The 25,836-nt window shown below is 42.5% G+C and overlaps 1 protein-coding gene across 11 annotated transcripts in view; it reads left to right on the top strand.

Moving 5' to 3' along the window:
- The window catches only part of LOC126919251 (lachesin-like), a 281,367-nt gene that overhangs the window by 217,677 nt on the left and 37,854 nt on the right, over nucleotides 1-25,836 (top strand). For all 11 annotated transcript variants that reach the window (XM_050728187.1, XM_050728198.1, XM_050728196.1 and 8 more), the window contains 3 exons: nucleotides 15,324-15,452; nucleotides 21,432-21,716; nucleotides 22,305-22,367. In XM_050728187.1, coding sequence (XP_050584144.1) covers nucleotides 15,324-15,452; nucleotides 21,432-21,716; nucleotides 22,305-22,367 — 477 coding nt within the window. The remainder of the gene's footprint in view (nucleotides 1-15,323; nucleotides 15,453-21,431; nucleotides 21,717-22,304; nucleotides 22,368-25,836) is intronic.

Here is a 25,836-nt window from a genome sequence, read left to right on the forward strand (position 1 = left end):
TGTAATCGCGTGTGCCTCATAGAGAGAACCGAGCTCTTGCGTTAATTATACGAAACGATGCTTTACAAGCAATGAAAGTAATTCTCAAGTTTCCACTCGTTGACCGGCCGTTTAATTTCGCCAATTAGCGAAAATCGCAGGGAAACAGGAAATTTCACGAAATGCTGTATTTATTCAAGCGCGATTCTTCGAATATTCGCGCGCCGCTGTTCGTCTCAATTAGCGCAGATTAAACGAATTGCGAGCTGTTACGTATAGTTTATAACATCTTTGATTTAAAATCGCGTTGTTTTCGATGCTACAACGTCGAAAAACTCGTTTGCATAACGCGTAAACGTTAAACATTAATCATCAATTATCGTGAAAATAGATTTACGCGCTGATGACACGGCTCGCGAAAGTATTTGGACACCTGTACAAACTTTTTATGAATATAATGTGTACGTTGACGTATTTTGAAATTTTCCTGCCGCTATAATATGTCACGATAACCACGATTACTACGTTGATGAAATTTGAGACGAATTTGGAAACATACATAAAAGTTACATGTACGTATAGAGCGTTATATAATATATAAAGCGTATATAGAAGTCATTGAAATGAAAATACACCATGGTATTTGAGTAGTTGATTATTCATTGTTTGTACCGCGTAATCATTTTTATCCAAGTGTTCATTTGCGATAAATGTAGCCTCTATGTATACATTCAAATCAGTTTGATATTTTACCAATATAATCACGATGATCGTACATCTTCATAACGTCAACGAAATTTCAAAATGTTTCATTTATCGCGCATAATATAACTCTAAAGGTTTTACTATAGTAAACACTCGAATACGTTCGCGAGTCACTGTGCGTACCTATAAGCGTAAACTGTGAAATTACAAACTCAAAATATTGAAAATAAATGAAGCAACTTGTTCGATCGTTGAAATAAAGCTGTTTCCATTTCCCAGACGGAAGAACGTCTGATTACGGGTTCCGTACGAGTCGGAAACCAACGTCCCCGATATTCGCGCAATCAGAAATCCAAACAATCGTGTTCCGAGTCGTTCTACTGATAAACATTAAAACTGGAAGCGGCGGACAGATGTTCGATTTCCGGTGATTAAACCTCAGAGTCAAACGTGACGTTAAAATAGCCGCGAACGTACGTTGGGAACGTCTCGTCCGCAGCGTACCGCGTACGTGTAATCAATTCGAACGAAAGAGAAAGGAGAGGAAGGTAATGTCGGCGGACAGCAACAGAATCGGAGTATTCCGTTGCTTTTGTTGCTCCGTTCGTCATCGATTTTACACGTCAAACAACGAAGCCTGCGGCAACGTTTCCGGTAATTTCCCTAATGCAATGGAACACATAAATCCATTCTCGCCGACATATTATTAGTATTGCGGTAATTACTCGTTTGCATGGCCACCGTTCTCTAGACTCCTCTCCTCGGTTTACGTGACTGTCGAATAAAACAAAGCTTGTCGCGGATATATATTTCTGTCGCTGAGCTTTACCACGTTATTGTCCTGCTTCGTTATCTTATACTTCCGATGGAACGTCGTTCGTATCGTGCATCGCGACGTTTCAAAATTATAAACATCGTTGCAGTTCGGTTCAGCGACGAAATGTTATATCGTGATTAGTGTCCGTTAATTGAACACGACTTTGAACATCAGCTGATATAAATCACGGATTAAAAGCGACAACAGCTGATGAATATTTCAACAAACGTGCGACCCCAATACCGCGAAAGTGCGTTTAATAACGAACGTTTTGTAGATCTCACGCCTGATACGAGATCGTATAAAGTTATAGGGCGGAGCGAAACGATGCTGGAAAATTGTGAATTAATTCCCTGATGCTTTCTCGCGATACGAAACAGGCTAATTTCTAATACATTTATTGTACAGGGGGGTTTTAGCGATCTCGCATGCCAGGCATTTATTTTTAGACCGGCAGTCACTCATCGCACCTGATTTCACTGGCACGCGTTTGCTATATAAATTTTTATCATGAGTTTGCCGCTTTTGTTTCTCTCTTTTTTTATTTTTTTAGATTTCGTTTGACGAAAATTTCATACGCCGTTTGCGTTATTTTTTTATTCGCGATGGCCGTTCGCATCGCATACTCTATGCTCAAAGCATCCTCTGTTTCCACGAAGACAATCGCGGACCGATTACTCACAGCGAACGGAAACATAAAAAAGAGGACGAAATCGAGTATGAATTTGATCGAATTTTCGTTTGTAAAATACTCAAAAAATTGCACTGTCGTGGTTGCCTCGTAAAGCTCGTTCGTAGATGATTGCGATTCTCCTCGCCCATTTATCATTCGTTTTCCAACGAATGTTGGAATATGGTTACAACTTTCTCGTCCATTTCTTTATTTACTGATAACGGTGTTTTCAAGTAAAAGATATCATAAAGGTAATAACAATAATAAAATTTAAAATTCTGGAAAAATTTAACGTTTAAATAATGATGACTAAAAACATTCTGAACGTGGCCGTGATATACGCAATATATTTGACGTTATATCTTTATTGATTTCATGATGAACGACTATCGTCACACTTGAGAACAACGTGCAAACACCACAGAACCAGCAGGAAAATTCCCAGCGGTTGCAATTGGTCGGGTAATAAAGTGCAATAAACTATATAAGCTCGCCCTTACCAGCGCATTATTAGAAATGCAATTAGCCGCCCATGCAATTTTACTCGTTACCATTTCACGCGAATTCCAACCTGTCTCTCTTTCTGCCTCTCTTTCCATTCCATTACGTCTACAAATAAGTTTCAATGAAAACGATTCGAATAAAACTTTAATATCAATGTTATTCTATTAAGAACTCAAAATTGTTTGGTATCGTCGTCAAACAGAACATCTGCAGTGTTTTCTCTTCCATTTCCCTCTGATTAAAATAAGTGACGAACAACGTATTTTAAATAACTCCACGACAAAAGTTGGACTCATAATCCTCGCTGTTCAAGTCTGGCTATTACTAACAACGATATCGTAGGATCAGGAGCGAATGGGCAACGACGCTTTCTTACAGCATGTACACGACTGATAAATTGCGTTTGTAATTAAAATGTTCATACATATATTAAGCGGGAAGCAAGCAATCAATTCAGCGGTTAGAAAATTTACAATATCACGATTCACTTACTTTTCTCTCGTTGATTATCAACGTGCAATTCTTAACTCTTTCTTTCTTTAAACCTGTTTCTGCAACGACTCGATTCTTAATACTCGCGGCTCGCCCATTTGCGTCGGTTTATATATCAGCTGATCGATACGATGCGACGCATTGCGTCGTCGCGGCGGTTACACGTTTCCTCGCCGACAATTCTTATTTTTCTCACCTTTTTCCGACAGTAACGGCTCCGGTGCCGTCCGAACCGTCGCACATACACGTACACGCTCCCTACAGTATTATTTTCCGAAGTAAGTCAGAATAGACTTTTGGAATTTAAGTTTAAGATTGGATAGTCGTTGGTTGAAATTACCTAGGAGAAAATTCCAGGTAGGTTTGCCGCGTGCGATCCAACGCAATGGACTGCGAACAGCTATAGTAATCTCCTTCTCTCTCGCTTTGGCCATATTATTAATAATGCAGTTGCGTGTTTGCACGGACGTGACTGTTGCCGGCGTGCGCAGCATTTTCTCGGATATGTTCGTGCAAACTGGGAACAAACAAGCTGTGTGCCGAGAAATTTTCATAACGACCGGTTGCTCTCGTGCATACACCGCTTCCGATAACTAATCTAAGAAATCGCGGCTACCAAACTTGTCAGATGGATCGATGGATCGATCGTGCGATAATTTGTACGATGAAAGAAAAGAGGAAGTGAGGTATATCGTAAAGGACCGGCGTGACGATCAACATTATTTTCGATATCGTATTGACATGAGATCGTCCAGAGGGCGACGTACCATAATCTCGAGAATGTTAAATATTGACAATAATATCGATTATAAAATTGATCATTACGTCGCTCCATAAAAACCGTCATATTGACCTTGTAAAATGTGCAAGCTGAAATCTGATTAAAGCGAAATATTTACGGAGCTCTCGAAAAAAAATTTTTTTTCATAGACGATAACGCGATTATACGCTCGTGATACGTGCACGTGGCTCGTCACAGTAAGAGCTAAAGAGAAAAAGCGTGCCAATGCGAACGACAGATAAACTAGACAGAATTTGCAAGGAAAATGCTAGAGAAACAAAGCTCCGGCGGAAGGTCTTTTTTCTCTGGCTGGTTGCTTCTTAAATATTGTAAAGATTAATCAACTCAGGAGCGCGGTGCTACGCCGCTACTGCTACGTGGCCGGCTGCCAGTGGCGCAATGGCCAGGAGTAGGGATAATCAAGGGGCGGGACAGAGCGGGATGCAGTGGCGGCGACGTGAAAATTATGCGCGCACATGGCATATCCATGAAATATTCACTGGATGCTAAAGATGCGTGGCGTTCTCGGTTGCTGTTTTCGGGGAAGATTAAACAGAATCCTGTGTCAGCGGTGCTCGACTAATTCCTCGTGCTGTTTAGTTTCGTAAAAGATAAAGGGAAAGTTGACGTGAATTGATATTTTGCGCTAAATTTTCTCGGTCGTACGAGGAAGGAGGAGGCCGTGTCTTCCGTTTAGCTGTTTAAAATTTTTGGGACCTGTAATACGAGCGAGGGTAAAACTTTAATGTGGCACAGCCTAGTTCCGCTACGTGGGATAATTCCGTGGCTAAGTTGGCCAACTTGCGACAGTCCTGGTGGACTCTCTGTCATCGTAAAACTAGATGGATTAAAACCACTCAGTGCTATAGATCAGCGAGGTCCTCCGGGAAGAACCGTGAGTCCTGGCGTCTCGGACACCGAAGCATCCGAATGTCAGAATGTCCCAGGTGGCGCAGACATTAGCCCACGGGTAACGTACACGTGCACCAACCGCTGTGTTAGGCTGACGGAGCTGCTGTGGTTTGGCTGTGCGAGGTCAAACGTCCCTCTATCGGTTGCAACTTGTATTCGCCTAAAAGCCTGATGACGTTTTACGTGGCATCGTTGCCACTGGTACTGCTCTGTTCTCGATACTCTCAGGAAACACGATCCAAACGGGTTGCTTGCAATTTACTGTTAATCGATACTAGCGAATAATTTAATTAAACATCAGAATATTCTCTCTTCCTCGCTGACAGCGAACCGTATTTCAAGATTAAAATATCTAGACGATCCAGCTGAAATTGTTACTGATAGGACGATTAACATTGACCGACCGATAGAATAAACGACCGACGTTGATGAACGAAACTAGGTAGCCGACATTGAAACAAACTACAATTGGAAAAAAGAAACAAACGAGAGTACAATGATGGAAAAGGAGGTCTCGAACGTATCACGAAGATAAGATGCTCGTAACTTTGGTAGCATTGGCACAAGCCAGTGTCGGTCCCGCTGGATTATCGGAAATTCAACATCATCCTGTCTCGTGCAAGTAAACACGATTGAACCGAATCATCCATCCGGAAGATTACGTAGGAACCGATCCGATCGTAGCTGGAATTCGAGGCTTTCGCTTGAATCCGTATAGGAATCTTGGACACGATTCTTGCACAATCCTTCACAGTACGGAAAGCTGCATTCTCTCTGCAGTTTCTTGAAGTAGGAACTTCACCGAATAACAATAAACGATGATCGCTGTTTCTCGATATTGATCGAATTAGAATAGATCGACTAGAGGAGTTTCTCTCCCTAAATCTTTAATCAATTCGATAAACAGAAAGAGAGGCTAGAAGTTTGACAGTATCCTCATAGAACAAGCAGAATTTCTCGAGAAATGGAAAGATATGAAAAAGGTTAACATTCGTTGACTGGATAGTGAATTACGTTTGAGAAAACTCGAAAGAAACGAAATAATTAGCGGTGAAACCATCGTACTCGGTAACTGGAGACGATAGTTCCGTTCGTTAAGCCGTGTCAACGTTTTGTTGTTCGTGATTAACCGAGCAAAGACCTGAAAGTAGTACGAAAGCTTTCGAGCTTCCAGCTAGGATGAATCGCCTGGGCGGAGCTTCCAAATAAGAAAGGTGTTACTCTTCTTCTTCTTGTGTTTCTTCTTCTTCTTCTGGTTGCGGATTCTTCTCCGCTCTAATTTCTGCTAATTAAAGCGGTCTGCGCTCTTCCAAAGCGTGTGTAGCGGCTGCACCACGCCAAGTGAAGTCATAAATACAGCGAAAGAAAGAAGGAAGAGGGAAAGATGGCAAGAAAAGGCAACGCTGGATGGAAAAGCCACGGAGAAAATATAATATTGTCCGTCATGTATATCGACTGTCTTCTTCGCCATCGATCGTTAAATCTCGCTTGATCGAAACGACGAACGAAGACGCAGTCGTACCAGCTCGTTCCTTTTTCGCGGCAAATTGTCTTGGTCATCGAACGATCATCTACTTCTACCGCCAACTTTTTTCGTTAATTCCGCTTTCAGCAATGAAACTTTGCTCCACATTGCCAGTGGATTTACCTCAAGCTCAAAGCTCTTTGAAAAAGATGGTCCGCAAAGGGACGTCGCACCGGACACGTTACTCGGTGAACCTTGTCAAGCTTTTCACGATGGGTTAACGCAATTTAGAAGTTTCAAAATACAAGTTTCTAAAGTTTTTCATCCAAAATACGATGGATCGTTGCTATGATCTAACATAGCGAGTCTAGTGGCTGGATGCACAAGTGGATATATCTTTGCTCTTGTATTATCCTATTTTCTAATTACCGCCAATTTTCCATCTACAGCCGCTGTATAAAGTATCTTTTCCTGTATCCCTATTTTTCAATGAAGCGTTGCTTCCATCAGATTCCACGTTTCATTTCTGTGATCGCACGAAGGTAGCAAAGAAAGTACCACTAAAAGATACGAAATTTAAACTGAATCGAATTAATCGGTGTGTACATACCATAATACGTACAATGATGCTCACACGCACCTTTTGTAGTCGTTGTAATTCCCACGTAGCTACACTCTTCTCAAACTATCTCGGCAAATCATCGTCTATTTATACGAGCAAAATATGAAATATCAAAAGATAAGAAATACGCGGTGCAAACGTAACTGTGTAACCTTGACAAGGCAATTAGCGATATCCCGCGGAAACTTGGAATTGCCCGTGCAAGTGGACAAAATGCAACGGTATTCGCGATTGTCCTGCATCGCCTCAGACTATCACTTTGACGTGGCTCATCGGCATGGAAATCCGGCCGATATATAACGAGCGACATCCCATACCTAATATCGTTCAACGGGGAGATGAAATTTGGTGCGCGCAGCGAGTTACAGTCTCGTTAAAAGTTACCGACGCCAGCGAATCGAGAACGCTGCGAAACCCGCTTCGAGCGGAGACGCGACATTATCGGGGCTGCCATTCGATCGTTCGCTCGCACACACTCGCCACGCAAATTCGCGAGCAACTTTTTTTTTCTTCCGACTTTGGCTCACGGAACGAGACCCAACCGTTCCAAAGGTTTTCCACGGGTCAATGGATGTTGATTGACCGGTCCTCCAGGGCCATTCGAACGTGGGCACAATGTAAAGTGGCGAGAAATCGGGCTCAGTTCTAGGAACATTGCCGAGGACAGAGATCAGGGAAAGATCGTTCTGAAAACGTGGATTGAAAGATAGAAGCTTTACTTGATTTTAGGAAGCGATTCTTTCGGATTGAATCGACTAGATTGTTAGAAAGAGAGGAAACGCGTAAGAGTGATATTCTAGCGTTGGCAGATAATTTGATTTCGTACGCGGTGCTGCAGAACGTGTTATACAACTAGATGAAAGATTATTTTACGTGTAAAAATACGAAGGAAAGTTAGAATAAAACGTTGTCGATAGAAGATTCATTTTCAAGGATTCGTAGCTTGAATCACGTCTCTACATAGTCACAGGATTCTCAGATATTTTATTGCAAACTTTCGACGTTATTTTTACATGTAGATAGAATAGAACTCTACTTGTATAAAGTTTGTTCGTTTAAAGAAAATTTTAGTTAGTGCTCGATCGAATGAACTGCCGCTGTTTGGATTCTCCTTAATGTCCAAACGCTTTGAATTTGAATAAGTTCGTTAAACGTTTGTCGAATATCGGTGAATTCATTCTACGTGCAGACACACGAACCGCTGTACATATCGTTGTACGTTCATAGGAGAGAAGAAAAGTATGACAAACTAATTCGCGATACTGGTTCTCAAGACTTTCTTTTCCATTATATATAGGCTATATACAGGCATCAACGCGTTTGGAACGCATACACACGTCCAAAAGTCCATCAAACGACTACTGAAACCGGTTTATAATCGTGTCAAGACTAATCGTCATTTGACCATCCCACGCGCTATAATATGGCAGACTTGTGTAACAGACGGTGCAATAGAAAGGAAGCCAACTCGAACCGTGTGAGAAATTGCTCAGTTATCTTACATCTGTGCTAGCCGGTTCTCGAAAGCTGCAGAGTGAATTAAGAGAATAAAAGAACTTTTGTTTGTTCGTATTTAATGAAGCCGGGAGTAAACGGCGCGTTGCCTGCTTCCTCGCAGAAAAATGAACGCCGCCAGCCTGCGAAATGTAATTTTATCTAACGTTAGACGACGTTTAAATTCTAATGTAAATGAAACTCTTTCCTCTATTTTTTTCTTTCTTTCTTTCTTTCTTTTCTTTTCTTCCTTACACTTCAACGTTAAAAGTTAAACGTTATCCGTTATTTCGGACGTTGGCATATCTATTTGCATGTTTTACGACATATAAAAATGGTTGTCACGATACGACCTATACAATGATTGATTAAACAAGTGTACGAGACGAGTATCGATTTTGAAGAAGCAAGGCGAAGGGGATATGGAGTGTTTTTAGCTTGATCTAAATTCGGCGTTGATCAAGTGTCGAACCACGGGAAAACGATCCATTTGAAAAATGAAGAGTTACAATTCTCCGGAATGGCACTCGTGTACATATATACGCTTCACTGGGCGACGCAGGATTAAACGGCGCTCACGCAATATTTATACTTCATTCTATTTATTGCGCTTGGCGAGTATTTACACATAAATACCGATGTTTCGATGTATGGAAATCGTGTCAATATTGTATCGATAGCGGCCGAGAGTCGCGACGCGCGTCGCAATATCGCTCGGTCCCGGCATCCATCCGACGTAATTAAATGTCGAGTAATGATTGACGAACCTTTGCTAGTTCGCCATTTGAAAGTGTTCCGTTTGCCATCGTCCTACCCACTATACCACGCAGTGTCCCTGTCGAAACTAAATTCCCTAGCGAAAAAGCTGCATCAAAACGCAAAGCGCAAGAGAAGAGAAACCTCGGTGAATCGTCTTTCATCGAACGTCCAGACGGATCAAACGCTATCGGCCGAAAGGAGGTTAATTTGTTTACGTGCACCGGTTCGAACAGTTTCCCGTCCAATTAGCCAACCAGCCATTTTGGTCCGCATGAATGTTGCAAAACCAAGTTGTACCGTGGCGACTCGATGTGTACAGAACGCCTATTGAAATATCGTCGAATGATCGAACTACAATCCGAAGATCTGATGAGATACAGGAGCACAGAAAGAGAGAGAGAGAGAGAAAGAGAGAGAGAGAGGAAGAGGAATAAAAAATATCCTGTTGCATAGATCCCAAGCGACGGTTAATATTGTCTCTTGACCCCAGATATATTCGCGTGGCCACGACGTCAGAGAAATCCGAATTGTTATCGGTTGCGTGAACGTTAACAGGCAGAATAATCAATATTTGCCGATACGACCGAAATTCACCGGCCCTCGCTAGACGCTTATGATGTTGATTTAGTATATACGATATTGCCAGGTAAATAAGCCACGTCGATATTCCATTACTCTTTCGTTTGCTGTTTGTTTAATCCCCGTTTGCCTATAATTTTACACGTTAACTAGTTTGCCCGTTTTTACCTTCCGTTACGTCGGCTACGATCGTTCGTTCCAACTCCGTGCCTTTTATCATATGATATCACAATCGTCGAAGACAATTGCGCTGCTATCTATCTTCAAATTTTAACTTCGGTCGTTTAAAAATTGATAAGGCAGAAAAATTGTAAGAAAAAACATTAACCGTGCGATAAGAAAGAGTAGATATTAAGCGATGCGTCGCCCGTTACATGTTATCACACGCCTCTCGCTCCAAAGTGAATCATTCGGGCCACCAAAGCGCAAGCACCGTTTAAATCAAATCCTATCGCGTTAGATGTCGAAACGGTTTCGCAATGTTCGCAATTTCAGCGCGGACAAATTCATCGCGATCGTCAGCGTCCGCCACTTAAAGTCTCCGCTCGTGACACACCCAGCTGTCTCGTTTTTCGAGCAGTTTCTCACGAAATTCTCGTCCGTGGCTCGCATAGTCGGTGTGGATCATAAAAGGCTGGAATTTCTACTCAAACATCCGCGAAGCCACGCTTCGGGGCATCCGGAGCCTCTCTAAAGCTTCATACAAATTCATGACCGGCTGGCCTAACCATTTCGCGGCGAGTCATTCCCCTAAGTTTTGGGGCGATAGGCGGCCGTGCGGCGGTTTCGTATGTTCTAACACGTGGCGTTCGCGTACGCGCGGTTTGTAACGCTGTTTGCAGCCCCTCCGGGCCATTTGTTCGTTGAAAACCGCGACACCTTTAAACCATGGGCTTTTCTCGCGATTACATTCGTTTTTTCGCGCCTACCGTGCCAACTGGCAGAGAAAAAGCACGGAGAAAAAAGAATGCCGCCTCTTTCCCCTTTCATCTCGTCAGGGCGATAAATGAAATTAAAGAGGCGTGGAACAAAGACGACAGGGACGTTTAATTAAACCGGGAATCGAATAATTAATCGCTTAATCAAATTTTACTAGCGCCCGGTGTAAATCGGTCGAGATGTGCTCGCTGCCTTCGAGCCCAGATAGTTTTCGGGCGAAAGTAGAATGGGACCGTCTATGGTCAGACGCGACACGATGAATCGTTTAGAGAAATTTTCTGCGGTCGCAACTTCTGAACGGTTTATCGTGTTACGAGTATCTCGAACGAAAGTTGCTTCATAAAATTATGGAATGGGAGAATTACAAAAATATTACGGAACGAGAGGGAAATGAAGTAGGAGTAAAAATTAATCTTTGTTAGCAATTTTCGTTCCACGCTCGTTCGTCGTTCGGTATTGCATTCCATCGGAGAGAAATTGCATTACTTTGGAAAAAACGATGTTAAAACGAGCCCTGAAACAAGTTCCAACGATATTCTTTCGCACGACACACCAGCACAGCCCCCGATAATGAAGTTTCTGCTTGTCGCTGGCCGTTATGCAGCATAAAAATTTCAATGAAACTCTTCTTTCGAAATGGCTATTAGCAACCGCCTGGCTCGATGTATCGATTTGCATCTCTCTCGGCTTTGAACCAGGCGCTACTCCCTAAACACTCTTCTGCTACCAATAGACGAATACATTAATAGAGAATGAAGCGATAGTGAAATAAACTTGTATAGGAAGTCGATATCGTTCCGATAGAAGGACAAACGATTGTCGCGCGTACCCTTCTACTCTAATGTCCGATAAACCAGTTGTCCAACAATATGTCTGAATATTTTTATTCGTTGACCGTAACCGAAGAAACGTTCATTATAGTCAGCAAAAAGCGGCGTAACGAGATCGTAAAATCAGGTCACGAGTTGAAGTTTGCCTTTGAATCTAAGGTGTTCCGGCAAACATACGGATGTGGAATTTCGCTTAAGACGATACGTCTTCCTTTACGTCTAAAAAAAGAAAGGAATTAGTATATCCATCACTATATTATTTAAAGATCGAGCTCTTCGTAAAATGGAACGTTTATAATCCAATTCTGTCTTGTATTCTGAAACTTCGTCGAGCCACTAACGACAAGAAGAATTAATTTCAAAAAAGCTGACACGAGTGCTTGCGTGCGTGTAAAGTACGTACGGCTCTAGGTGCAGCTAATCGATCGATGTCATCACTTAACTCTTTAGTTTACGACCTCAATACGTATATCTTTCTCGCTAATCATACCGTCTCTCCATTATTATATTCGAAATATGAGAATTCGAGATCGAAGAATAACCGTACGAATCACAGGAAAATAGAGAGAAAAGGACGAATCGTGGAGCGAATTATCTCGCGGGGCAGAGGCCGACAGCCGGAAGCAGGGAAATTCTGGTTCCTCTCAATTATTCGTCGGTATCGATCGGATGCCTTGGCGGACGCAAGCGTTGCGACGAGTGTCGCCGGTCTGTCGTACACGCGGAAAGACAGTTTGGCAGCGCATGTGTCTCGTGAAAGAAACATTGCCATCCGCCGACGCACTAATGGCCGGTGGGTTAATCGCGACTAGGAGGCGAGTAAAGCCGGAATAAACCCGCGTAAAGATTTATGAACGCACCGTGAAAAGAGGAGATTGCTGATTCGCTGCGCGGCTGCCGCGGGATTTCATCTGTCCGCTCAGGGATTCTCGTGGCTCGTGATTGTTTTCCAAAGAGCGCCGCCGATTGGATGAAGTAACGTTTCCAAGAAAAACATGCGCGCGCGATTATACGAACGCGAATGAAAAAGCCGAGCGCGCCCCTGAAAATTGTTTGCTTATTTTCAAGAATCGAGAGTGGATTTAGAAAGGAGGGGAAACGCTCGAAAATGATAAAAAATACATGGGGAAATTTTCGTAGGGAATGAAATCGAGTTTATGTAAAATCGAGAGGAACCCGATAGAGATTTATGAACGTTAACAAGTCGCGTTGAAGAGGTTAGATATTGTCGGATGGTCGTAAAAAGGACCGTCTTCTTTCTAATTTATCGACTTTCACCGGCGCTCTCATTAATTATTTTCACGGATAGATGTCGTAAGAAGCCAAAGACGTACCAGAGGACTTGCTCTTAATCCCTGTGGAAATATTTTTCCCAGGGTTTTCCCATCGCGTCAACGAGACCGGAAGCGAGAAAACGAGGCCGCATATTTTAATAATATTTGATGTTTAAAGACGGAAAAGTACAATCTCTTTACCCTTGTGAATCGAAAAAAGTACGAAGGAAGTGGTGAGATACCGGTACCTAGTTCAAAGAACCGTCGGTTCACCCTAGTTAAGCAGTCGAGAATTACCTGGTTGCAACTTTTTCCAACAGCGATATGAATTAAACAATCACAACCGTATCCGCAGACTTTTCGGTTTCTCCGAAACAGTCGTTCAAACTTTGCCGGAGTAATTTCATTAATTACTTCTGGCATTCGTTCCTTTGCAATTTTTGCTCGTATCTTTTCCCCGCGCTTATGATAAAATATTTTTCATGCAAATTCTAAAATCCGCATAATCGATGATCCGAGTTCAAGGGAAAGAAGTCAAGCTATATCCGGTTCATCCTCGTGAGATTTCTCTTCCTTTAATGAATACGCATCGGCCCGAACAAAGAGCTCGTTAATTAGAGTCACTGCACCGGTATAAATATATATTTACAAAACGAAGCTAATTTCCGTTCCTCGAACGCAATTAAATTTTATCATCAATATCATAATTTTTGCGTGAAACGACACTTCGCGAACGCGGCGTTAACCTAACGACGCGACGCCTGTGTCAGGCTAATGAACGGGACGCCGTTTTGTCTTCCACGGGGAGCGCAAGGGAAAAAAAGAACGATCCATTTTCTCGCAGCTGCGATGATAATGATAATAATAATAATTACGAGCCTTTTGCCACGACGCGGCAGTTCCTCGTGACCTAGTATCGTTCTTTCGCGGTTTATTCTCTCTTTCTGCCCTTCGTTTCTCTTACCTTCCTCTTCTCTTCTTCTTCTTCTTCTTCTTCTACTCTCTATTCTGCTTTTTCTCCCTCTTCGATGTGAGTTAGATTTTACTCGCAGAATCGTTAAAAGACATCGGAACACCGGTCGTACGTGGTCGATGAAACACCTTCGGGAAGCTGACTCCGCTCAGTGTTAATACCTTTGAAATCGAAATCGCGAAGCAGTTCATTTACGAAACCGTTGGAGCTCGGTATTTCGCACAGCAACTTCCTTCTTTCCCTTTTTCGTCCTCTTCTCGCTGCCTCTCTTTCTTTGCTTCTACGACGATACGAAGGACTAAAAGACGGCTTAACGACTTGGGAAGCGAACGACAGTTTTTGATATTCGTCCCGTAAAGGCCGGCCTCACCGTCTTTTTCCCTTCGTAGTCTTTTACCGCCGCACTTTCCGCCAAACTTTTAACGCCGCGCTAACTTTTTACGCGTCGTCGCGAAAACGCTTCGTCGAACGATGACTTAAAAATTATCCGACTGGCAGGACATCGTGACCCCTTCTCTATTAACTATGAATTGGTTTCAAGTTGCACGAACGCTTGCGCCTGGATTCGAGTTCCAAAGATTCGACGTTTCGATTGTGCCTTCCATTGTTTACGACTGTACGTTGGAACAAAGTTTTACATTACAACGTTTCATTCCTGTTTACCACGTTCCTGTTCTTCGTTTACAAAGCTCGTTTTAGCGAAAAGGAGAAAATGGAATGGAAGCTCTAGCGTGTAAATTAGCAGAAAGATGAGGCTGTTCCACGTTTGTGTTTGAAACAACATTCAAAACAATGATTCTTTCTCATTTCGTAATTATTATTCAATAACACAAGAAAGATCGACGAGGATAAGCTAATTAATGTAAATTAAAATATAATGTAACTTGATACAGTAAAATTAACATGATACAGTAAAATTAAGTAATTTGACCGAATCATTGTCAATTGTCGTGAATCATTCGTATCGAGGATACCAACCGAGGATTATGTGGAATAGAAAACAGTGGTCATTTCTATGAATCGCAACAGACTGCATTCGTAAAAAGAAATTAAACGTCTCTCAAAAAGTTTCTCTTTTAAGGGTCGGTGAAATCGATAAAGGGAAGACAAACGATGACGTCAGGAATAATAAAAAGGACAGAAAAACTCGCTCGGTAGATTGATGCGTGTTCCAGTGGGTTCGCTGGTTCGCTTTTTCCTACCTCTTCCTCTTTTTTGTTTACTTCCAATTCTCTCTCTCTCTCTCTCTCTCTCTCTCTCCTTCCCTCCCTCCCTCTCCCCCCCCCCTCTCTCTCTCTCTCTCAAACACACACACACAACCACTTGTTCTCTTTCTTTTTTTACAACCCGCTCTGGAAAAAGGGTTTCATTTAACCGAGAAAGTTTCGTCGATAAAACCATGCCGGTTTTCTCTTCGGAGAATCCTGTTTATACGTTTATGTCGAACGCGACTGTTTGTTCCGGGCGCTACACGCTATATTTGCACGGGCGACCGGGCTGAATCAATTTCTGCTTTTGGTTTCAGTGTCTCTGTACGATGGCGAACAATTAAACTTGACGAGGATCACGCGCAATGAAATGGGCGCGTATCTGTGCATCGCGACCAATGGCGTACCACCAACAGTCAGCAAAAGGATCACCGTGGACGTCGAATGTGAGTGGATTTGAAGATACAGCGAAGGGATACACCGTGTGTGTGTGCGTTCGTTCATCGTGTTACGCGTATCTAAGTCAACCACCGCGTTTTTAATCTCTTGTTACCCGTTCTATTTGCTTTGGCGAGTTGAAAAGGATTTCTCTGTCAGAGATACTCGGTTCAATAAGAAAAACAAGATGCTCGGTTATCATTAACGAACGCTGGCAAATGATAAAATAGAGGAGCGTCGAGTTTCAGCTCCGTTGGTTTGCCTTTCCTTAGGTTTCTTTTCGATTTAGTTACTTGGGAATATTTATTTACTCGTAGAGGAAAGTGGAATTTCGTAGAAATTGATTGACGAAAGAATGCAAGTCCGTAAAATCGTTATATTCATCGGCAATGTTATATCTAGCTGATTTTGTTTATCATTTTACTATATCTGTTTAAATGAATTTTAATTATTCAACGATGCGATTTAATAATTAATATTAGCTTGTATAATGTCAAAATCATAATATTGAAAGTGTACATAATTCATATTTAACCCGTTCACTCTCGTACACTTACACGCGACATTGGACTTTATAAATTATCAACTGATTAAACGTCAAACGATTCTTCTTGGCACGGTTGGCTTCGATTGGCTTGTGGTCTTACGAAAACATCAGAGAACCTATGTTGATGTTATGAATAATCAGTACGAACAATATTTTTCGCTGTTTAAAAAAAGTTTTACCCGGAAAGGACTAGCGAGTCTGGATTTTCGTAATTGGCTTGAAATTTTAGCGCGTTACGTTTCCCCTGCGAGGGCATTTTCTCTCGACGATCTCCTCGCAAACTTTAAGAAAATTCGACCGCGGAGAACTTTGCGCTAAAAAAAAATTGCAGCGAAGATTCGAACTGAAATTAACTTTCGTCCGAAATGGAACGATATCATCCGACGCAAATCCTTCTCGATGCAACGAGACAATTGGCTAAAAGAAACCGAATCAATGCGAAACGAAAGCGATATAAAGAATGATCGAGGCTAATGATACTCGAAACGTTCACCGCAGAAATCCCATAATCAAGTACCCGAGAGGGAAGTTGGAGAAAAGATGCTTCGACACGGTATTGTTTGAATTTCATTTCGCGAATTGCATCGTGCTCCGGCGTAGGCAACGCACCGACGTCGACGTCGACGATCCAACGAGAAAGAAGGGAAGAAGAGGGCGAGCAGATGCGCCGTTAGGAAAACTCGAGGGAAATACCAGGGTAGGTCGACGGGAGCGAGCGCAGCGTCCCGTCGCTGCTGGTCATTTTTCCCTTTTATTCGTTCCATTCGTTCGTGTCACTTGACGCCGGCTTTGTGTGCGTACGCGTTCCAACAACCAAACGAGAGGAAGAGAGAGGCCGCAGGACAGCCAGGCGCTGTCCTTTGAATATTTAGAAAGGTGCAGACATATTTTATTTAGACCGACGAGAAAACAGCCGGCTTCCGGCTCTCTGCTCACGAAACTCCGCCGCTCCAGCACTTTTGTTTCCCTGTGCCTTCTGCTTGCCGTGACGCGTTTGAATAATTCTCACCAGTCCTCTCGAGATCCGTCTCTGCTCGATTTCTAGTCCTGCTTCGGTATCTCGAATCAGGAAATTAAGGGTGCATTAACGATTCGAAGTTCGCGAAAATTTTCATCGCAATAATTGTCAGAGATTTTGATTCAGTTGGGCAGATCAGTCGGAATACGCGCGTTATCGGGAAGGATCCTCTTTCTCGTTTTGCGATCCACTCTTCTAGAAAGAATATTCGTGTTCCTGTAGACGATACTTCTATTCCTTTGCCATTGCGACAGCCTCACGTGCCAAAGAATTGTTATGGTCGGAACAGCGACAATCGACACGCAGATTGCACGTATCGCTTATTAATTATTTGACGAATATTAAAATTATCTTTTAAATTATCTTTCAATTAATGGACATGCCAATACAATTTTAATTTCGATCTACTTTAACGCTCGGAACAGAGAAAAAGGGATATTAAGCAATTGCTGTTGCTAGGAATCACCAAGCAGAGAGGCCGTGATCTTGCGTGTCAACATAGTCCAATGTAATTTCTGCTCTCGCCCATCTGCACGGCCGAACTTCAAGAAGTACCTTCCATAAATCGTTCGGACGTACAATAGCAACATGCTAAATACCGCCGACGGCCCTTAAAGTGCGTCATTGTTATCACGTTTGCGTAGTTTTTCGAGCGATAGGGTTGTTTTATCGTTTCATGAATCAGTGGCAAGCACAATTACAACCAGTAATTTTGCTTCTCTTTGGAAGAAACAGTCTCCCTCCCGGGACTAAGGACTGCAATACCCTTCCCACCTCTTGCGAAGAATTTATTCCTGGTCGACTGGCCATCCAGAAACATCAAGAGAATACACTTCCTCCCCCTTAATCCAGATTGTATCGGAGGGATTTCCGTTTCGCGTATTCTACTAGCGCCACTTGCGCCCGCTTTGTTCGAAAGCGTGTGGCAAAAGGGGAACGAGAACGTGGGGCAGAGTTGGCTGGCTGCTTTGAGTGCTTAGGGGAGACATATTTTATTCAAATGCACGAGATAATCTCGGTTTGCGTTGCGATCGCAAAAGATTCTCCATCTTAGATATTCATCTTGCCAACAGAGATGTCATTGTCTAGAGTCGGCGTTGTTTGTCTCTCGCGAAAGTTTCCCGTCTTTGTACATCGATTGGTCGAAACAGGCTGTTTGCGCGACATTTTCCATATACGTAACAAAGCCATGTCGCGGATTTACCAAACGATCGCGACGACGTCTTGTCACCGAGGTGGCTAAATTCATGGTACGAGCGAAGCGAAATGCAAATTCTTCGGTTCCAAATAAAACGAAAATCCAGAATAAGAAAATGGATATCTCGTTCTCGAGGTAACCGAGTTCGAAAAGTTGTCAAATATGCAGTTGATTTATTTCCAACTGGATTTAACTGGATAATTGCCAGCAGGTTACTGCGCGCGTGAAAATAAATCAATAGCGAAGATAATTGTTCTAACTTGGCTTGTACCATTAGGCTCGCGATACATACAAATCCTGTTCTTTCAAGTGTAAAGAAGCGTAAATCGAGAGTATTGCATGGTTCGCGTCGGTGGTAGAAATAATCATTCCAATAGGAGGAGGTGATAAAAGAGCTGATCGCACTGGAGAATGGGCTTTTTTGCGTCCAGTGAAAAATGAGGGGTGAAACGGTTATCTGGGATTACCGGGGTGGGACCACGGAAAAAGATATTCGATCAACGCGCGGGATCTGAGGTGTCCTTGCTGGATTACAAAAGTCCCGCGATCGTCTCGCTTAATGCTCTTCGAAGCCTCCTGGGAGGCATTATACAAATTCTAACCAACCTTGGACAGACCAAAGTGACAGAAAAATAGATTCGCGGCGTCCTCTGGCCGCGTTTTCCTTCCATTCGTTCGCCATCTTCTCTCGTGACCTAATTTCAATTCCTCGTGAAACGAAGAAGAAACAAAAATTATCGTACGTACATTCGAATCTTAAATCTATTCGAGGAAATTATAGAAGATGGTAGATTCAACGGGTTGGTACAACATAACTGTTCTTTAATCTCGTGTTAGTGGGAAGAAGTCGAAGGTAAAATACCAGCGAGAATCCGATTAGTTTTGTTGCTCGATTACGCGATAACTGGAAACACGAACTAACAAAGTACGCCTAGCCCCTGGTAATTAATGGCTACATTCCTAGTTTCGATAATTAAGATGCTGCTGAAGCAGAAAATCCTTTTGAAGACAACAAAGTTCATCCTATGGAAGAGTAAACCTGCTTCGCAATGTTTCCTTTGTTCCGAGTCTCGCGTGTTTTTAGACATTCAGAAACGAAACATATTTTCTCCATGTTCTTCGCTTTTCGTCGCTTCGGAGTTAGCCAGTGGAAGGAATGCGAATCTTCCAGTCTCGATTATTGACTGCGATCGTCTACAGATCGAAGAAGAGGCAAATAACATACGTATCGTAGATGGAAGAACATCGAGGCAATTTAAATCGAAGGCTGCAAAGGTTAGTTGCGAAATATTTGCTCGGAGATTTTAATTTCAATAATTAACCGTGTGCTTTGTCTAACAACGTGAATTCAGCGTTTCGACCGTTAAACACAACCTAAAGGCCGTGACGTGCTTTGCGATATGCGAGCGTGTGTCGTCAAAAATGTAACAGTTGAGACTTCGCGTGTATCAAAGCTGCAGTTGCAGAACAAACGTTTGTGACGTCACGCTAGTCAAGTTTTCAGCAACGCCTGCTACTATTCTCTAACACAATCCTTCATAAACCGGCGTAAATTTACATAATCCCGAACATTCAATCTTGTCGAAGATTGGAAATACATTGGAGCGATTTATCGACAGCGCGCGTCCGTTGGATTAATTTCACTGAGAGCAACAATTCGCGGGAACGTTGATGATGAAGAGGAAAGGCGCGGAAACGAAGGAAAGGAGAACGTAGATAGAGTCGATGGTGGGAAATCGGGAGAAGTATGCGTTAATTAGGGTCAGCGCTGGCAATTTGTGGATTTGTGGCCAGCCTGATGCATACCGCCGATGGCCAGCCTCGAGAGATGGTTGCTGCGCCGCCAGCTCCATGTTATTCGTCTACGGTTAACCTCGTTCGTTCCGCCACCAGTTTTGCCCCAGTCGTCGTCTACGCCTACGTACACGGCCTATCTGCTGCACTTTCGTGTAATTAATTGCCGACGGTGGTTCTCGTTAAATCGCCCGATCGTTCGAAACGTCTGTATCCGGCGGACACGAACTCCCGTCGAAAGGTCGACGAGTCGAATTTGCTTGGGAAGTCGTCGATGACGCCGAAAGCCTGACCGAATTACGAGACCTGCATCCTCCAGATTAATCTCTAAACTAGCTAGTTTCCACCGGTTCTAATCAAATTGTCGGCGAGGTTGCGCCAAATAACTTGCTCAAACGTTCTGAATGTTAGCAATCCTCGATCGGTCGGAAGCTTGAGGCGAAAAAATTCTTGGTCCTCGTTTCCTTTGGCGCGTTTCAATCCACGGAACGACCAATTCGACTTTATCCCCGTTGATTGGCCTGCATGGTTTCTAATCCGGGGTTTCATGCAGCCGCAACAAAGTTTCTCTGCCAGTTTCCTGTTTATTCCTGTGGATTGGACTGCGAACGTCGCACGGTTACTTTCTACGCGGTGCCCCATCTACTCGGCGTGGTATTTACATTTGATCAATCCCAGGAGAACGAAGAAAGATGGTGAATATTACGTCGTAGCCTGGTGTTTTCGTTTTATGGTTGATCAAGGGAAAAAGAACTCGCTCGTAAGGAAGGAAGTTTTTCACCTGGAATCTTTGCTTTTAGTGGGTTGATGATGCGCGAGAACTGGCGGGACTCGCGGATCCAGAAGTTCTTCCGGAGCAATTCTATTTACAGCAGGGAACAGGATAGAGAAGAAAAGATAGTATCGTGTCGAATAGGTTGAAGAGGTGCCGCTTTGTTTCTCTTCTCCTGATTTTACTGCTTGTTTCATTGATCAAACTTTAAATCGAATCGAATATCTCTGAAGACCTTCTTCTCCTATTCTTTCTAAACAGAGTTGTTTAATTATCAAACTTCACGATCCACGCTCAGGATCCACGAGTCCATCGACTTCAGCGGCAGAAGGAAAATAAATTAAAGCGCGAGATTCGTTAACGACACTGATACTTCAACGTTGGCAACCTAAGATCCATATTCCACGAAAGCTTTAAGCTTCTCAACCGTTTATAACTGTGGGCTATCGATCACCATAATCGCTGAAACAGCTCGGTATAATTCACAGCCAGTGATTTCGTGGAAGATAAATCGTAGAACGGTTCGAGCATAGTCCCCCATAAACATCCACGTCGACTTAATCGTTGCCGTGGACGTCACCGCGGACGATTATTCATTCACCGTAGACCAGGTTTCTCGGTTTCCAATCGTAACCGATTCCTCCGTTTAATGTTAAAGTCTCGCCGATGATCTTCGTGCCGAATCAGCTGGTCGGTGCACCAGCTGGGACGAACGTAACGATCGACTGCCACACGGAAGCTTATCCACGGGCTATGAGCTACTGGTTCCTTGGTGCCGAGATGATACTGTCCAACGAGAAGTATACCACCAGCATCATGGAGAACAGTTACAGGGCGTACATGAGGCTGACCATAAGAAATCTGCAGGATGGTGACTTCGGCAACTATCGTTGTATCAGCAAGAACTCGCTGGGCGAGACTGAGGGTTCCATCAGATTGTATGGTAAGATAATAATAAAATAAATAATCGAAGAACGTTAAAATCGTTGAAACGATGTTTCAAATCTTCCGCCTTTTTTTCTTATCCATATTTTTGTGTCATATTTTGATATCTGTGTAATTAGATGTAGGAAGTACGATTAGTGACACTTTTGTTCACAATTCAAGCGACACTTGTTAATAGTAAATGCTCAAATAACGTAAAAGTAAATATTAATCCGTGTATTTTTTACTAGTGTTACTAGTTGGCAGAAAATTAAAGGTTTCGTAGAAGAATACCACTGTAAGTAGAATTAGTGGTCAGACAAATGCGATTTCGTTATTTTATTACGTAATACCATTAATAGATTTGTCGATTTTGAGTCATTTGAAATATGGACAAATATTTTAAACATCCTAGAACGTAAAAGGGAATTCGTGTAATTTCGAGGTAGATTGAAGTACCGTAATTCGATTGTTCAAGCGAAATTCTTCGTGGCATCTTTGTAAATTCAGTGATCGATCGATGGCTCGTAATAAAGTTAAAGTTGACTGAACGATTGGGAAAATAGCTTCGAAGCTGAACCTTCAAGATGCATAATTTTTATTTCAGCAATTCCGAAACCATCCGCAGCGCCGAAGGCCACGGAGATCAAGAGCAGCGCCAACAAAGAAGGTGAGAGCCTCATTGAATATTGCACTTCGAGCCCCGAAATCGATATCACGTAGGTCCTCTCCGACGCTTCCCTCTTCATCGAACTCATTATATCCGTGTTTTATTTTCGAATCTACTGCCAAAAAGTTGCACCCCTTGCGTTTCCATGCAGCTGCAACCACCAAGCGGCCAAACAGCACAGCTGGGAATTGAATGGTCGAGGCTAAACCAGGCGAATTGCGAAATATTTAAATTTCGTAGTAACATTCTCGACCATTAAATTTCACGAGAGATCAAGAGGTTTACTTTGGTAGTCCAAACAATTTAGACGAGAGTCCCGTGTCCGTATCGATTGCTTCACGGTTGGTCGGAGCACAGTAGGAACGTTGTCCCATCTCCTTCGAAAAGGGATACGTTTCCCTACAATCGACTACGAACATCCTCGATACGCCAACGACATCCGTTTCGCCTTACGGTATATCATCTCTTTTAGATTCGCCAGTTTGAGCTTTCCGTTAAAGACGCTCGTCCCATACAATTAGAAATTCGAAGAATTTGTCCACCGACGTAATTTTGACCAGGGAATGAACTTCGTTTTAATTTCGCAGTAATAAAATTAGAAAATTTCTAGTTGAAAATTAACCCTTTGTCCGATACCGAGTTACCGTTTCAATTTGACAAAGGCAGATTCTGCTTGAAACGAAATTTCGTTTACATCCTAATTTCGCTTCCGATTGTTCAGATCGAAGATGGACGAGTATGAATTACATGTAACGTCTCGACGTTTCACAGTCAGCACAGTATCGCAGATTACTATAGTTAATAATTGCTCGATCAGCTATTTCAAAAGCTTACGAGGCAAGCGATCAAAGCCAAAGACAAATCCATGAAAATGTATGGCTATGTTTGACGGTAAAACGCCGTGGCGTTGACCGACCAGAGGATTATTCTCGAAGAAAAACATCTCTGAACGAGCAATTACGCAGGAGCGCAATCCTCGGCGAAACTAGCGACTCTAACTCTCGAATGTAATCTTTGCATTAGGTGTGCACATTGTGGAGCGTGTATTATTAAAGCAGCGCGAATAACTTGGGCGGATGCCTAGGTCAGGTCCCTGTGGCTCTGGCCCGGTGTTCTCGCAACGAAACCAATCTCAATATGCTGCATTATTAACGCCATACAAGGCTCGGTCACGACGGTATTACCACCATTAAGCTTCGCGATTTTACTCGTAGCTTGACTCGCCCGGCAAACCATGGATTATTGTTAGATCTTACGAGTTACGCGACTGCCCTTAGCTACAGATTTTCACCTGGGATACGATCTTTGTCCCGCCGTTTTTGCCAACCTACAGCTAACATTTGTCGAACAGAAAATCCGTTCTATCGTGCGCAGATTCAATTTTCAAGAGGTTCTGCCTTGTCGAAGACTAAACACACGGAACGATCGAGTCATGATTAACCGATACGCATCCTAAAGAAGATGAAAAGTATCGCCAAAGATGTCGTTCGTTGGATTTTCAAGTACAGATAGATCAAAGATGGTAGAAATCTTAATATCTCGAGGGAATATTTCGATAAGAAAAGCAATACTAGCGTTTTAAACGTATCGGGTTACTTGACAGATGTCACGCCAAAGAAATTATTTGTATTATTGACAATTTCGTTAGTATCGACAGATTTTCTGCTGTCAGGTATTCATCTGACGGGTCTAATGTAACCTCCGGTTTAATCGAAATTACCAATTTCGTATACAAGAATACTGCACACTTTTCTTTGCCATTTAAAAAAATTGCGAACAGAATAATCTAAAAATCGTCTATGTATGTTTCGGACGATACAGCTATCGATGGCTGCAAGTGCGGAAAATTGTTAAGGAATTTCATGAGAATGAAATTTAGGCTATCTTTGAACGAGTAAGTGGAAAAAGGTTTATTCGTGTTGATAATTAACGGAACTTAAATACGGTGCAATTTTCCGAGCGTGTAACTCACGCGTTCATTAAGGTTGCGAGATGACTGGAAAAGGGAAACGAAATGTAACGACGTAACGATCCTCTCGAGCGAGGATTTCCAACCTGTTTCCAGTCAGGCATCGTGCAACTGTCGCACGGTTTTATCGTAATATACGAGGCGGATGATTGACTGCCGTGCACGAGAAAGTTTCGCGAAATCGGGCGGTGGTTCGTGTTCGTCGCCTTCCGTGGCTCGAAATCAATCTTAATATTAGCGAATTATTAATGACCCGACCGTGGCGGGCAATAACTCACGAATGGGACGTTAAGCGCCACCGAACAGTTTCCAATGGGACCGCGTTGCTCCTTATCTGGCCAGATAAGACTCGAAGAGGAAGCGAGACCTTCGAGGTTGACGTATCGATCGACGAACCTCTTGACACTTGGCTTTCCTCCATTCAACCGCGTACAGATCATTTCTTTGAATCCGTATCGAAATGATACAATTTACAAAATATACTTCATGGAAACGATATACAACGAGATCGTGAAATCGATCAGTAATTAAAGTTTACAATTTTCGATAAATCGTAACATCTAATTGAAGATATATCGAGAATGGTAGGAAGCTTAAAATCAATTCTTTGTTTGCGCTAAGATAAGATAGGGTTATTGATTTTATTAGATTCAATCTTGAACATCGCACAGAATAATCAAACTAGTTATATATTGTATGACACTTCTACGGTGTAACACGATAACGAAAGGTTAAAAACGTATGTATCTACGATAAAAAATGTATAGACCGAGATATCATATAGATTGTTGGAAGATAATCGCTAAGTAGCTAACAGACAAAAATGACACAAAACGGAAAAACAGCGAAACATCGCTTCTTGTCAATTTTCAAATGATATAGAAAACATCTTAACCAAGTCGGACGGAACTGATACCTCGGCTTGGTGCTTTATCTTATTATAAGCTCGCTATTTCGTTTCCATCAAGTATAAAGATAATACAATAATGCAAAATATTTTCAATGCACGAAAAAGGAACGTTGCTGCGTTTATCGGTCCATGGTGACCACCCGCGAATCTAAAGGATGATTTTAATTTTATATCGGAGCATTATATCGTCGGGTCGACCGGTGACCCAATTAGCCGCATTTAGAATTCAATTACCGCTGTCCTGGCGGGAGGCCGCGCGAGGCCAGATTGCATTGTTGCTAACAGATATCCGAGGAAACCGGTATCGGCTCGCGTAAGAATCGCAAAATCGCTCTGCCAATGCCAATGGAAAAGAAATATTCCAAGTTCTGTTCGACTTAGAATGGTATACTTTGCTGTTTGTCTCGTTACGTATGTAGTGTTGCTATAACGAATATGTTTAAAAGAGGCAGAATTTTCCTATGATTTTATACACGTTTACTTTATCAGTATTTTTTAGTATAGACTAAGTGTTGTAACAAGTATGTTTTTGAACGATATCTTAGATCTAGAAACTTGGTATATATGTATACGTTCCACCTTATAGATAA

The sequence above is a fragment of the Bombus affinis genome, chromosome 8 (assembly GCF_024516045.1).
Source record: "Bombus affinis isolate iyBomAffi1 chromosome 8, iyBomAffi1.2, whole genome shotgun sequence".
Lineage (NCBI taxonomy): Eukaryota > Metazoa > Arthropoda > Insecta > Hymenoptera > Apidae > Bombus > Bombus affinis.